Source organism: Podarcis melisellensis, assembly GCF_964234715.1.
Source record: "Podarcis melisellensis genome assembly, chromosome: 12".
Taxonomy (NCBI): domain Eukaryota; kingdom Metazoa; phylum Chordata; class Lepidosauria; order Squamata; family Lacertidae; genus Podarcis; species Podarcis melisellensis.
This window is the reverse complement of record NC_138544.1, coordinates 59,109,523-59,121,607: the sequence shown is the minus strand read 5'-3', so window position 1 is coordinate 59,121,607 and position 12,085 is coordinate 59,109,523. Positions and strand designations below refer to the sequence as shown.

General features: G+C 47.7%; 1 protein-coding gene across 1 annotated transcript in view; it reads left to right on the top strand.

The window, feature by feature from the left end:
• LOC309381023 (SCO-spondin-like) overlaps positions 1-12,085 on the top strand; it is a 166,556-nt gene that overhangs the window by 54,553 nt on the left and 99,918 nt on the right. The window contains exons 37-44 of the mRNA XM_081931321.1: positions 1,572-1,722; positions 2,358-2,517; positions 2,620-2,674; positions 6,185-6,307; positions 7,107-7,325; positions 8,393-8,523; positions 10,067-10,208; positions 11,254-11,418. Of these exons, the coding sequence (XP_081787447.1) occupies positions 1,572-1,722; positions 2,358-2,517; positions 2,620-2,674; positions 6,185-6,307; positions 7,107-7,325; positions 8,393-8,523; positions 10,067-10,208; positions 11,254-11,418 (1,146 nt within the window). The remainder of the gene's footprint in view (positions 1-1,571; positions 1,723-2,357; positions 2,518-2,619; positions 2,675-6,184; positions 6,308-7,106; positions 7,326-8,392; positions 8,524-10,066; positions 10,209-11,253; positions 11,419-12,085) is intronic.

Here is a 12,085-nt window from a genome sequence, read left to right as displayed (position 1 = left end):
GAGGATAGTAGGAGAGGATATATTGATTAAATATTATCCTTCCCCACTCATGCAAGTGAGCTAGTAGCAGGGTACATTCCCTTGCACATTGCAGGAAGCAAGTTGATGGATTTGTCAGAACCATTTGAGTTAAGCAATCCAGTCTGGCTTGTCCAGATTGGATTGTTCCTGGTAAATTTCCCCTTTAGTTCCCTCTTAAAAGCAATAATGACACAACTGTCTTCTTTTCAAAGTAAAGATAATGTTTACTTACATTCAGTTCACAGTTTGGTCCTGAAGGCAGGCTTTATCTTGTAGTTACAGTTACAGTGGTACCTTGGTTCTCAAACTTAATGTGTTATGGAAGTCCGTTCCAAAACCAAAGCGTTCTGAAACCAAGGTGCACTTTCCCATAGAAAGGAATGTAAAACGATTTAATCCGTTCCAGACTTTTAAAGACAACCTAACGAGCAATTTCACATGAATTTTGCTACCTAACGAGACCATTGATCCATAAAATGAAAGCAATAATCAATGTACTGTACTATAAAATAAATAAGACAGTATTGTAGATGATTAAAAAAAAATAAACCTTACCTGCACTGATGATAGTCATTGTTTGGACGGGGGGCTTTTATCCATTTCCACAGTCACACAATAAATCAATCAGTCAGTAGCTGAACAGGGCTCCACATAGTCACAAAAACAAATTAATTGAAAAACCTAAAAAACAAAAACACAAAATAAATAGCAAAAACGAAAGCGCCAGACTTAATCAGTTCCGTAAGTCTATGTGACTTCTGAAATGTTCAAAAACCAAGCTGCAGCTTCTGATTGGTGCAGACACCCATAGCCAACAGCTGCATCGGATGTCTGGCTTCCAAAAAATGTTCAAAAACCGGAACACTTACTTCCAGGTATTTGGAGTTTGAGAACCAAGGTACCACTGTACTGAGAAAAGTGTGGGTTCATCCTCTGTGAGGAATGAGCCCATGTGCTGCTGGCTGAGAGTCAGCAGACAGCAAAAGGCATCAAGAAAGTCAAAAGAGGAGTGAGAGGAAGATGGCTGCATGACCGGCCCCTTTATGGGGTCTGCCAGGGTCACGCCCACCTACCTGGTCACATGCAGGGGGAGGATGCTCCAGACCAGGTGTGACAGGAAGTCCTCCTGGCTGGAGCAACATCCCCTGTGTGTCCACTCTAGGCAAACAGGAAATGTTGTACTTGACTGCTTCAGTGATGTTACATCCCACAAAACCTTCTTGGGGGGGGGCACACCTTGTTCCACCCACAAGGCCAGCCTGCCCAGGGGACGCACTGAAGCAGCCACCTGGGGCAGCCGAATCCTGTGGGGCAGCACCCCACAGGTGCCCCACTTGGCCCTGCCACCGCCATTGAGCTTGTCCAAAATACTTGGGCTCTTGCGATGAGCGAGGGCGGGAGACAACTTTAATCGGCAATCGTTCTATATATTATAATAATTCAACAACATCTGGGAAGACAAGTGGGGAGCTGCAGGTGTGCAGATGTGCCGGCCAGTGTCCCTCTCCTTATTGTTAACGCTTCCTCCCCGCTTTCCCTTGCCTTGCCAGTGAATTGCGGCTGGTCCTCCTGGTCGCCCTGGGGCGAGTGCCTGGGTCCCTGCGGGGTGCAGAGCATCCAGTGGTCTTTCCGCAGCCCCAACAACCCCAGCAAGCACGGCAACGGCCGCCAGTGCCGAGGCATCTACCGCAAAGCCCGCAGGTGAGCCACACAGAGCCAGCGCATCGCTTGGAGGCCCCACGAGGTGCTCCTTTCTCACCAGAAGCTGAAGCTGAAAACTTTTCTCTCCCGTAATGGAGGGTTTATTTTCCCTCAATGGTTCATCATGTTTTTGCGGTATTTCTTATGTGGTTTTTTAAAGATGTTATTGCTGTGAGCCTCATATATATATATATATAGAGAGAGAGAGAGAGAGAGAGAGAGATAGATATGGTGGTATATAAATATCTTTCATAAATAAAGCAGAATGACTTCAATCCTTAAAAAAAGCAGACAACTTCAATCCTAAAAAAAATTCAACAACTTTGGTCGGCCCTCATGGCCCTTCACTTCATCAAATCTGGCCCTCTTTGAAAAAAGTTTGGACATCACAAATCTGTCATTCTCCTTGGAGAACATTTCTAATCCATGATCTCTCTCTCTTGCCTGCCTGCCTGGTTTCTGCCTCAATCAGCTGCAGCCAACCAGCAAAAGCCAAACAAAGAAAAAACTGATTTGTCTGCTCTTTCTCGTGGGGGGGGGGAGGTTGCCCGGCTGCCTTTCCCCACTTACATGGGGGGCCCTGGTAGGAATCCACCAGCCATGATCTCCTGCAGCCCCTCCCTCCACCTTTGCAGGTGTCAGACAGATCCGTGCGAAGAGTGCGAGCACCACGGCCGGGCGCATGCTATTGGCGACCGCTGGCGCTCGGGGCAGTGCCAGGTGTGCCAATGCCTGCCCAACCTGACCGTCCAGTGCTCCCAGTATTGCCCCTACAGCACAGTGGCCTGTCCTGAGGTGAGTCTGGCACGTCCCCTCCTCTTCCTGTGCACCAGGGCGCAAGGGTGTCTCTGAGCATGCGCTGACTTCCTCACTGATGCGCATTCCTCTGTCCTTCAGGGCCGAGTCCTGGTCGAGGGCCGAGGAGACGCCTGCTGCTACTGTGTGGATGCAGGTGAGCCCTCCAGGGTGGCAGGGAAAGGGGGCAGAGACCCTGCACGTCTCCTCCCACCCCACATCGGACAGACTCTGCAATTTCAGTTTTCTCCCCAGGCCTGTGCGTTTATATACACTGGGATTGTGAATTATTTGCTGCACCGAATGAGGAATAGGTTTTAGAACTCTAGATGCAGGATTCACAGCTCAAGAACCCCTGACAGGTGGATAGCCAACCTCTGCTTAAAAGCCTCCGATGAATCACAGAATCCTAGAATTGCAGGGTTGGGAGGGCTCCCCAGCGGTCATCTAGTCCAACCCCCTGCAATTCAGGAATCACAACTAAGTAGGTCAACCCCCTGCAATGCTCCAATTGCCGCTAATCATGGGGGACGAGCCCTGTTTCCTTATCTTGCCCCTTGGGAATCTTATTCCTTGTTTTTTGAACTTTGGGGACGCTATGTTCAAATCTTCCCAAATATTCAAATTCCCAAATATTTCGTAGCATCCTGGAATTGTAGCGTTGGAAGGCAGCCCTGTTTAGGGAAGTTTTATTGTCTGATGTTTTATTGCTTTTTTATTTTTATTACAGTCTTTTTCCTTCTATAAGACGCCCCCATGTATAAGACGCCCACTATTTTTGGGGACTCAGGTTTAAGAAAATGGGGGGAGATAACCCCATATATAAGACAGCCCCTAATTTTTGACATTATTTTTTAGGGGGGAAACCTAGTCTTATACACGGAAAAATATGGTAATACAGTGGACGCTCGGGTTGCGAACGTGATCCGTGCGGGAAGTGCATTTGCAACCCACAGTGGCAGGTCTGCACACGCGCAGGTTGAGATTCAACACTTCTGCGCATGCACAACCACCAAAACCCAGAAGTAACCCGTTCCGGTACTTCCAGGTTATGGTGGTCCGTAACACAAAAAAACACAACCTGAAGCGACTGTAACCCGAGGTATTCTGCTGGGAGCCACCCAGTGTGGCTGGGGAAACCCAGCCAGATGGGCAGGGTATAATTATTATTATTATTATTATTATTATTATTATTATTATTATTATTAATTCTCCAACCCCCTACAATGCAGCACTCACAGGAGTATTGAGGTAACAAGCAGATTAAACAGAATTCCCCATGATACGGAGGGGGGGGGGCATGTCTTCTTCACCTTCTACTTCGCTACAATATATCCATTTATTTTCAATTGTCAATGTCAAAAGGGACTAAAATCTATAAAATTCATAGAAAATCAATGTGCCAATTTGCTCAATTTCTCTAGGACTCCATGACACCTCCCCTGTCCTCCATAATCCCGCAAGCGAGGTGTCAAGACCCTAATCCTGTCAAATCACTCTGCCAAGCCTTTCCTCCAGGCAATGCCAGTACATGGACCATTGTCTTCTCATCACCGGCCACTCAGGAAGCGCATATCTGTGCATATCTCCAGTTCTGCATATTCCCCCCTCCCTCCTCCATATGTTAATTCTGTGTAACCCAACCTCTTCTTAATGTATTCATGATGGAACTGGGATGTGTTTTGCACTGTATTCTGGGGCATGGAGGGAAGTTTCAAAAGTTCATGTCACCCCTTTCTCGCGGTTCAATCTCGCCTTGAACCTGTTGCACAATAAACTTGGATCTTCTGCAGTTTGCTCCTGTGCCCGGCTGAGCTCATTTTCCTCCGCAGGGACCCGCAGACTTAGTCCGACGAGCTGGGTGGCAGAGCAGCCTCGCACCCAGATTTTTCCGTAACACCCAGCTCAAAACCCTAGTTACCCCCAGGGTCTCGTGTTTGTTTTTTTTAATATAATTTTTATTAAGGTTTTCCAAATTAAAAACAAATTAGATCCAATTCATACACTTTCTTCCAAAACCAAAACCAGGACTTCCCCTTCCCACCCCCAGTTGTGTTCCAAATCTTCCGAATAAGCAATTAAGTTCAACAAGTTTTTATCCCATAACTCACTTAGCATCAATAACCCAATTTTTCCAAATTCCCATCCCCTAAGATCGATTTTTTCCCTTCCACGAGTTCCCCCTTTCAAAATTTTATAAAGAAAGAAAAAAAGATATAAAGATAGAAAATATTTTTACAGCCTTTGGATTCCAAATTTCCCTCCCCCCTTTCTCTGTTGTGTTCCTTCTATCCCTTCCTCCTAGTGTCTTCCTGAAGTTCCTACCCGCTTCATCCATATCCCTCTAGTAGTTTGCCAGTCATATTTAATTACAAATGTCCAATCTTGGAAGGAGTCTGTCTCAAAAAGGGGCCCATTTTTTTCTCTCCAGATTTTTCTATCCAGGAGTAAAAAACTCCCATTTAATTTCCATAAGCTTGTCAAATCTGGATGTCCCAAATGTTCCCAACTCTGTCCAGTTCATGATGTTTCCATATTCTTGTCATTCTCTCTCTTCCTTCTATTTCCCTATTTTCCCGCAAAAATGTTCTTTTTCCATGACCTTCTTATTTTCTGCAGAGGCTTGTTGTTCAGAAGCAAAGCGTCATGTCCCTTTCGTTTTCCAACTGAAAAGTCCATTGTTTCCTGTAGTTTGTAGCCCTCTGTAGACAAAACAATGTTCCATTTCTGCAGTTCCCAGGAGATTAAAAGTTACAACTGTTCAGGTTTCCTGAAAAAAACACATGCAGTGTCGCTCAGCTCCTCTAGGTGGATCGCAGTAACTGAGTTCCCTTCCAAATCAAATCCATTAGTCCAACTAGTTTATAAATCCTTATTTGAAACAATTTATATACAATTTAACCGGCAAAGTCCTCAAAACGAAGTCTCTGCTTTATTCTTCCATTTTGACAGCCTTTGACAGCTGTCAAAACTCCCGATGCTCTTTCCCAGGTAGTTTCACGGATCGCTCCAGGGATTCGGGGGGGGTTGTTTTTTTTGATACAAATTCCACTTTTCTCCTCCAGCACAGTCTTATAATTTTCCCTCGCAAAGTTGCCAATTCCTGAAGATAAAGATACGCTCGATCTTAGTCGTTAAATCCTTTGTTTTAGCTCTTCTACAATTGAGGGGTAGGCTGACTTCCTTTTTTCCACCTCCCCCGTTCGCTCCAGATTTTTAAAAATTTATCCCTCTTTTTTTTAATCCATAGTCCAATTACTCACGGGTTCTTTTAGGTCCAGATTTTCAATAGAAGAAGCCAGCGCTCTCCGCCGGATGGCTTGCGGCTGCGCTCGGCAGGGATAGCAGAGAACTCAAAGCACCACGCTTCTCCCCGGCGCCCGATCCGTAGCCTTTAAAAAGGCTCTTCACGAGCCGGGATGGCGCTAACGGTGCCAGCCGAGTCTCCATGTCCACGGCCTCACTCTGGCCGTGGTTTTTGAGGGTCCCCGCATCGCCGGTGCGGTAGGACCCAGCCCCTGCCGAGCAGGCTCCCTCCGGAGCTCGGAGGGAGCCCGCCATTCGGCGATGGCGCCGACCCGGAAGTCCCCCAGGGTCTCGTGTTTGGTGGTGGCCCAGGGCGTCACGCCAGAATCTGCCCCACCCCTCCTGTTTCCTTCCTATGCAGGTGAGAACCGGACGGCTCTGCCAACTGTGCCAGCCCTGGGACCCCTGGGACCCACCGTGGCCAGCCCGGCTGCCTTGACCACAGCCTTGCCCTTCAACACCTTCCCAATGCCCCCTCTCGGAGGTGAGACTATGCGCGCATCGTTCCTTGCACCTGGGTAAATGCAGGCCTCTGACTTGGGGAGTCCCAAAGTTCGGGTCCTGCCACACTTTATCACAGAAAATTGTTGTCTTTTAAAATCTGTTTCTATTTTATTTATGATATTATTGTTTGAATACGTGTTGTATTTATGGATCATTTTATTGTTTTATTCTCTCTGTGCCCGGCTTTTTGGAGAGTTGTTGTTTTTCATGATCAAGTGGTGTGTAAATTTTATGGAACAAGAGAGAGAAAGGGAGGGAGGGAGGGAGGGAGGGAGGGAAAGCTGGAGCAGCTGATGAGCTCATCCAGAAAGGCTTTTCCAATCAAAGTGGACCCTTAAAAGAGATGTGATCAGTGTTGGAAACTGAGATATGGGAGCTAAATGACACCTTTAGGTTATGGGCACCACAACGGAATGTCTAAGGGTGCTTTTTAAATAACAATAATACAATGCAGGAAATGAATGAACAGCAGCTAAAATATTTTGTTCATTTTTCACAGGGTCTAGTCCCTGCCCACCCCCTTAATATTCTTAAGGGGGTCTCTTCCTCAGAGAGTAGCTGGAAGTGGGGAGGCAGAAAAAGGTCCTCCTTTCCTTCCGCTCTGCAGTTTCAATCTGAAATCTTAGGCTCCCGGAGCTCAGAAACTCCTCACACTAATGAAATTCCCTGGCGCAAAATGCGCCTAGAATGACGGGAGTTTCGAACGCTGGGTGTGATGTGTTTCCACGATGCCAGGCGCTCTCCTGACCCCCCCACCTCCCTTCTGTGCCACCCCCCAGACCTCTGCTACGGCCCGCTGGGCATTGCCTCTCTGCCGGACGCCAGCTTCACGGCTTCCTCACAGCAGCCGGAGAACCCGGCTCACGCCGCCCGCCTCAACCGCGTCCTGCCCAGCGCCGACCTCCAGGGCTGGGCTCCCCCCGCAGACGTCTACCCTGAGCTGCTCTCCCGGCCACCCTTCCTGCACGTGGATCTGGGGGAACCCAGGAACCTGACAGGTGGGTGCTCCCCTCGCTCTGGAAGGAAGCTCGCAGGAGAGCCGGCTGAGGTTGGGTGGGGGCCGTGCCAGATTTACGTACAGTGGAACCTTGAGTTGCGGACGTAATCCGTCCTGGAGGCACATCCGCAACTCGAAGCGTTCGCATCCAGAGGTGCCGTGTCTGCGCATGCATGCAGCGTGGTTTAGTGCTTTGCGCATGTGCGAGCAGCGAAACCCGGAAGCAACCCGTTCTGGTACTTCTGGGTTGCCGTGGGACACAAGACAAAAACATGCAACCTGAAGCAGACACAACATGAGGTATAAGCTAAACAAGCTATAGTTTAGGGCCCCACTCTCTTGCGGGTCCCAAAAAAATTTAAAGGAAAGAAAACTGGAGGTACATTTCCAAACTATAAGATAACAAACAAATAAAATAAAGCATACATCCAGCAACAGTGTTTGTGTGTTGTGTCGGCTGTAAGTCCTGGGCCCCGCCTGCTAGCCTTCTCCCTCAAATATCCCTGGTTTGCTCTTTTCTATATATAGGGTGCCTACATTCTGCTATTTATAATTATTAGTACTTTGCATCGTATATTTACACCTGTTATTATTTCATGTTATAGGAAGTTTCTAGAGACTAGACGATGAGTCTTTGTAAATGGTGTTTCTAAAGGAACTTTCGTTCTTGCCAAATGCCAATGTGTTTGCATTACTAAGTTTGTTATGAATAAGAAATCCTTTTAAGTTAGAGCTTAATATGCAATTATTTCACTATTAATATACTACTTCTTAATTGTATTTCAGTTCAACAATTAGCCTGCTCCCTAAAATATCACCCGTTTGCTCCTTTCTATGTACTGGGTGCCTACATTCTGCATGGACTGGTTGCATGGGGGATGCAGCCTGCAGCCCAGCCCAGTTGAATGCAGGTCAAGCTGTTGTACCTGTTTTCTAATATCAAAGGGTGCATGTAGACTGATGATCAGGTAGCGTAGACTAAGGGTATGAGTCTTATGCCTACTGATTGATTTCATGTAATACATCATTTATTTATTTTGATACCATTATAAAATTGCCTTCCCTCAGGGGTGGTAGTGCAGGGGGCCGGATCCTCTGATGCTTACGTGACCAGCTTCTTCCTGCGGTTCAGCCTGGACGGCGTGAGGTGGCACGACTACCACGAGGCCTCTTCCACGAGCACCATGCCTGACCTAAAGGTGCAAGACCCACATGGTCTGTCTCATTTGTTTATTCTCCAAGGAACTCAAGGTGGCGTCCCCGGTCACTTCTCTCCCTCCTCATTTACTCCCCCAACAACAGCCCTGCGAGGTAGGCTGGGCTGAGAGGAGCCACTCGGCCCAGTCCGGCGCTCTAACCCCCGGTTCAAGAGGGTGGAGTGGGGGGAACGAAGTCCCTACAGCACTGCGGGGCTAGGATCCTGGGCCCACAGGGCAGCTTTTGCCAACATGGTGCCCTCCAGATGTTTTGGGAGGCAGCTGCCGTCAGCCCCAGTCAGCGCACTCTGGCAGGAGTTGTAGTTCAGAATGCCTGGAGGGCACCAGGTTGGCAAATGATGCTTTCGGGACTCTGTGCGTCTGTATCTAAGACTGTTGATCTTATGGGTTTAGTTGAGTAACAGCTGTAGGACATCTGTATTGCATAGAATCATGGAAGGGACCCAACCCGCTGCAATTTAGGAATCTCGGCTTAAGCAGCCACTTAAGCTCTGCTTATAAGCTTCTAAGGAAGGAGAGTCTACCACCTTTCAATGGAGAAAGAGAAAGAGAAAGACATGGTGCCTAGGGAACAACTTGCACCTTAATACCAGCAAGACAAAGGAGATGGTGTTGGACTTTCGGAGGAAGAGAGGAGAACTAGCCCCGCTGTGTGGAGAGAGAGAGTCTCTTCCTTTAAAGTCCTAGGAGTTTATCTCAGTGAAGGCCTTACTGGGAAAATCAACACAACCCAGGTGGTTAAGAAAGCCCCACAGAGACTCCATCTCCCCAGAGTCTTGCGGAAGAACGATGTCAATCAACATCTGATGATCTCCTTCTACCGGTCCACAATAGAAAGTGTCCTTTCCTACTGCATCACGGTGTGGGACGCTGGTTTGACATCAACAGATAGGAGGTGCCTACAGAGGGTGGTGGATACAGCACAAGATATTATGGGCTGTCCCGTGAATCCGCTGGTGAGGAAAATTCTCCGGGATGATTCACGCCCTGGCCAACACTTTCTTGATCTCCTGCCCTCGGGCAGAAGATATAGAAGCAAGAATAGTCGCGCCAACAGGGTAAAGAACAGCTTCTATCCGTTAGGCTGCTGAATGAAAAGAGAACAACAGGGCAACTGACTTTCGGGTTTGGTGGGTAAACGAGGGGAATTAAGACTAAGAGAGCTGAGTGAGGGGGTGCTCGTGTAATCTCACTGTATACAAGTGTAAAGTATTTCAATTTCAATTTCAAAAGAAAGAGAAGGGAGGAAGGAAGAGAAAGTGATTCTGATAAGAGATGTGTTTAAATATAGCCAGGGTAGTGAGGTCCTCAGACCATGGCTCAAAAGATGGTTGGTCCGTATATGTTTCTTGATGACGAGGTGCTTCGTAACGTTGGTATTAATACCGTACTTTATTGAAAAGTTTTTAATTATAAAGAAATAAAATGATACAAAGAAAAAGAGACGGTATATCATTCAATAGGTACTTTGTAACGTTGAATGAGTTCTGACAATGGGGCCTTCGGTCTCTTCCCCTCCCTCTAGCTCTTCCAAGGGAACTCTGACGACTCGACGCCCGTGGTCAGGACCTTTCAGCAGATGGTGCGCGCCCGGCATGTCCGGATCCTTCCCCGCGACTTCCACAACGGGATCTTCCTCCGCGTGGAGCTGCTGGGCTGTGGGAAAGGTAGGATGGCAGGATTGGCGAGGCGTATTGGCGGTGGGTGACTAATAATAATAATAATAATAATAATAATAATAATAATAATAATAAATTATTTCTACCCGGCCCATCTGGCTGGGTCTCCCCAGCCACTCTGGGTGGCTTCCAACAGAAGGTTAAAAATACATTAAAACATCTGTGTATCTGAAGAAGTGTGCATGCACACGAAAGCTCATACCAAGAACTAACTTAGTTGGTCTTTAAGGTGCTACTGGAAGGAATTTTTTTATTAAAACATCAGTCGTTAAAAACTTCTCTAAACAGGGCTGCCTTCAGATGTCTTCTAAAAGTCAGATTGTTGTTTATTTCCTTGACATCTGGTGGAAAGGCACCACCACCGAGAAGGCCCTCTGCCCGGTTCCCTGTAGCTTCACTTCTCGCAGGGAGGGAACCACCAGAAGGCCCTCGGAGCTGGACCTCAGTGTCTGGGCAGAAAGATGGGGGTGGAGACGCTCCTTCAGGTATACTGGGCCGTTTAGGACTTTCAAGGTCAGCACCAACACTTGGCATTGTGCTCAGAAACGTACTAGGAGCCAATGTAGGTCTTTCAAGACCAGTGTTATGTGGTCTCGGTGGCCGCTCCCAGTCACCAGTCTAGCTACCACATTCATAGAATCATAGAGTTGGAATAGACCACAAGGGCCATCGAGTCCAACCCCCTGCCAAGCAGGAAACACCATCAGAGCACTCCTGACATATGGTTGTCAAGCCTCTGCTAATTCTGGATTAGTTGTAGTTTCCGGGTCACCTTCAAAGGTAGCCCCACGCAGGAGATAACTAGAGCAGGCACCACCAAACTCAGCCCTTCAGATATTTTGGGACTGCAGTTCCCATCATCCCTTACCACTGGTCCTGTTAGCTCGGGATGATGGGAGTTGTAGTCCCAAAACATCTGGAGGGCTGAGATTGATGATGCCCGAACTAGAACACGCACCTCCCTGGTGATTGGGTGTTGCTGTTCCTTCTGTCTAAGCCCTCGAACTTCCCCACCCTCCTCGCCCCCTTTCAGTGTCCCCAGAGCCTCCCGGGACCCCAACGGTGCCACCCACTGCCAGGCCTTGCTGGACCGGGGAGTTCCAGTGCCAGAACGGGCGCTGTGTCCCCGCTGGGCCCCATGGGGCCATTTGCGACGGATTCAACGACTGCGGGGACTTCTCGGACGAGAGGCACTGTGGTGAGTAGCGGGCAGAGACCCCTTAAGAAGCACGTAAAACCAAGCAATCCGTCAAATATATTGCGTGCAGTTCTGGTCGCCTCCGCTCAAAAAGGAGATTGCAGAATAGGAAAAGGTTCAGACTTTGGTATTCTTTCGTAATATGGCACCCCATGTGAGGCCAAAATCTGGTGCCCCCAAATGACCCTTCTCTCTCTCTCTCTCTTTGCATTTTAATATTTTTAATAAGTTCTATATAACAAGTTTAAATTCAAACATATCATTCACCTCATTTAGGAGTCCCTGAATTCCTTGACTTCTCTCTGCCCCTTCCATGGTTACCATTATCAATCTTTCTTTTCATCTGCTTATCGTATTTTGTCTAGTTTGTTTTAAGAATAGTAATCCATTTTTCCACAGTTTTGCATGATCAGAAGCATTACTCAAATCCTGCCAAAGTTTTTAGTTGTTTACGGTGTTCTCTTAAATACATTATAATTCCGCCCCGCCCGCCATTTCTTCCTAAAATCAAGCAGATTCCAAGGTTCAAAGATAATGTTGCTTCCTTACTGCTAGTCTCTGCCAACTTCTGGCAGCGGTCAGTTCAGTCGGTCAGCCTAAACTTTCCCTCACCCTTCGTGAGTTGCAAGCTTGCAGAAAGAAATGTTTCCCTGTCTTACAGGCTTGG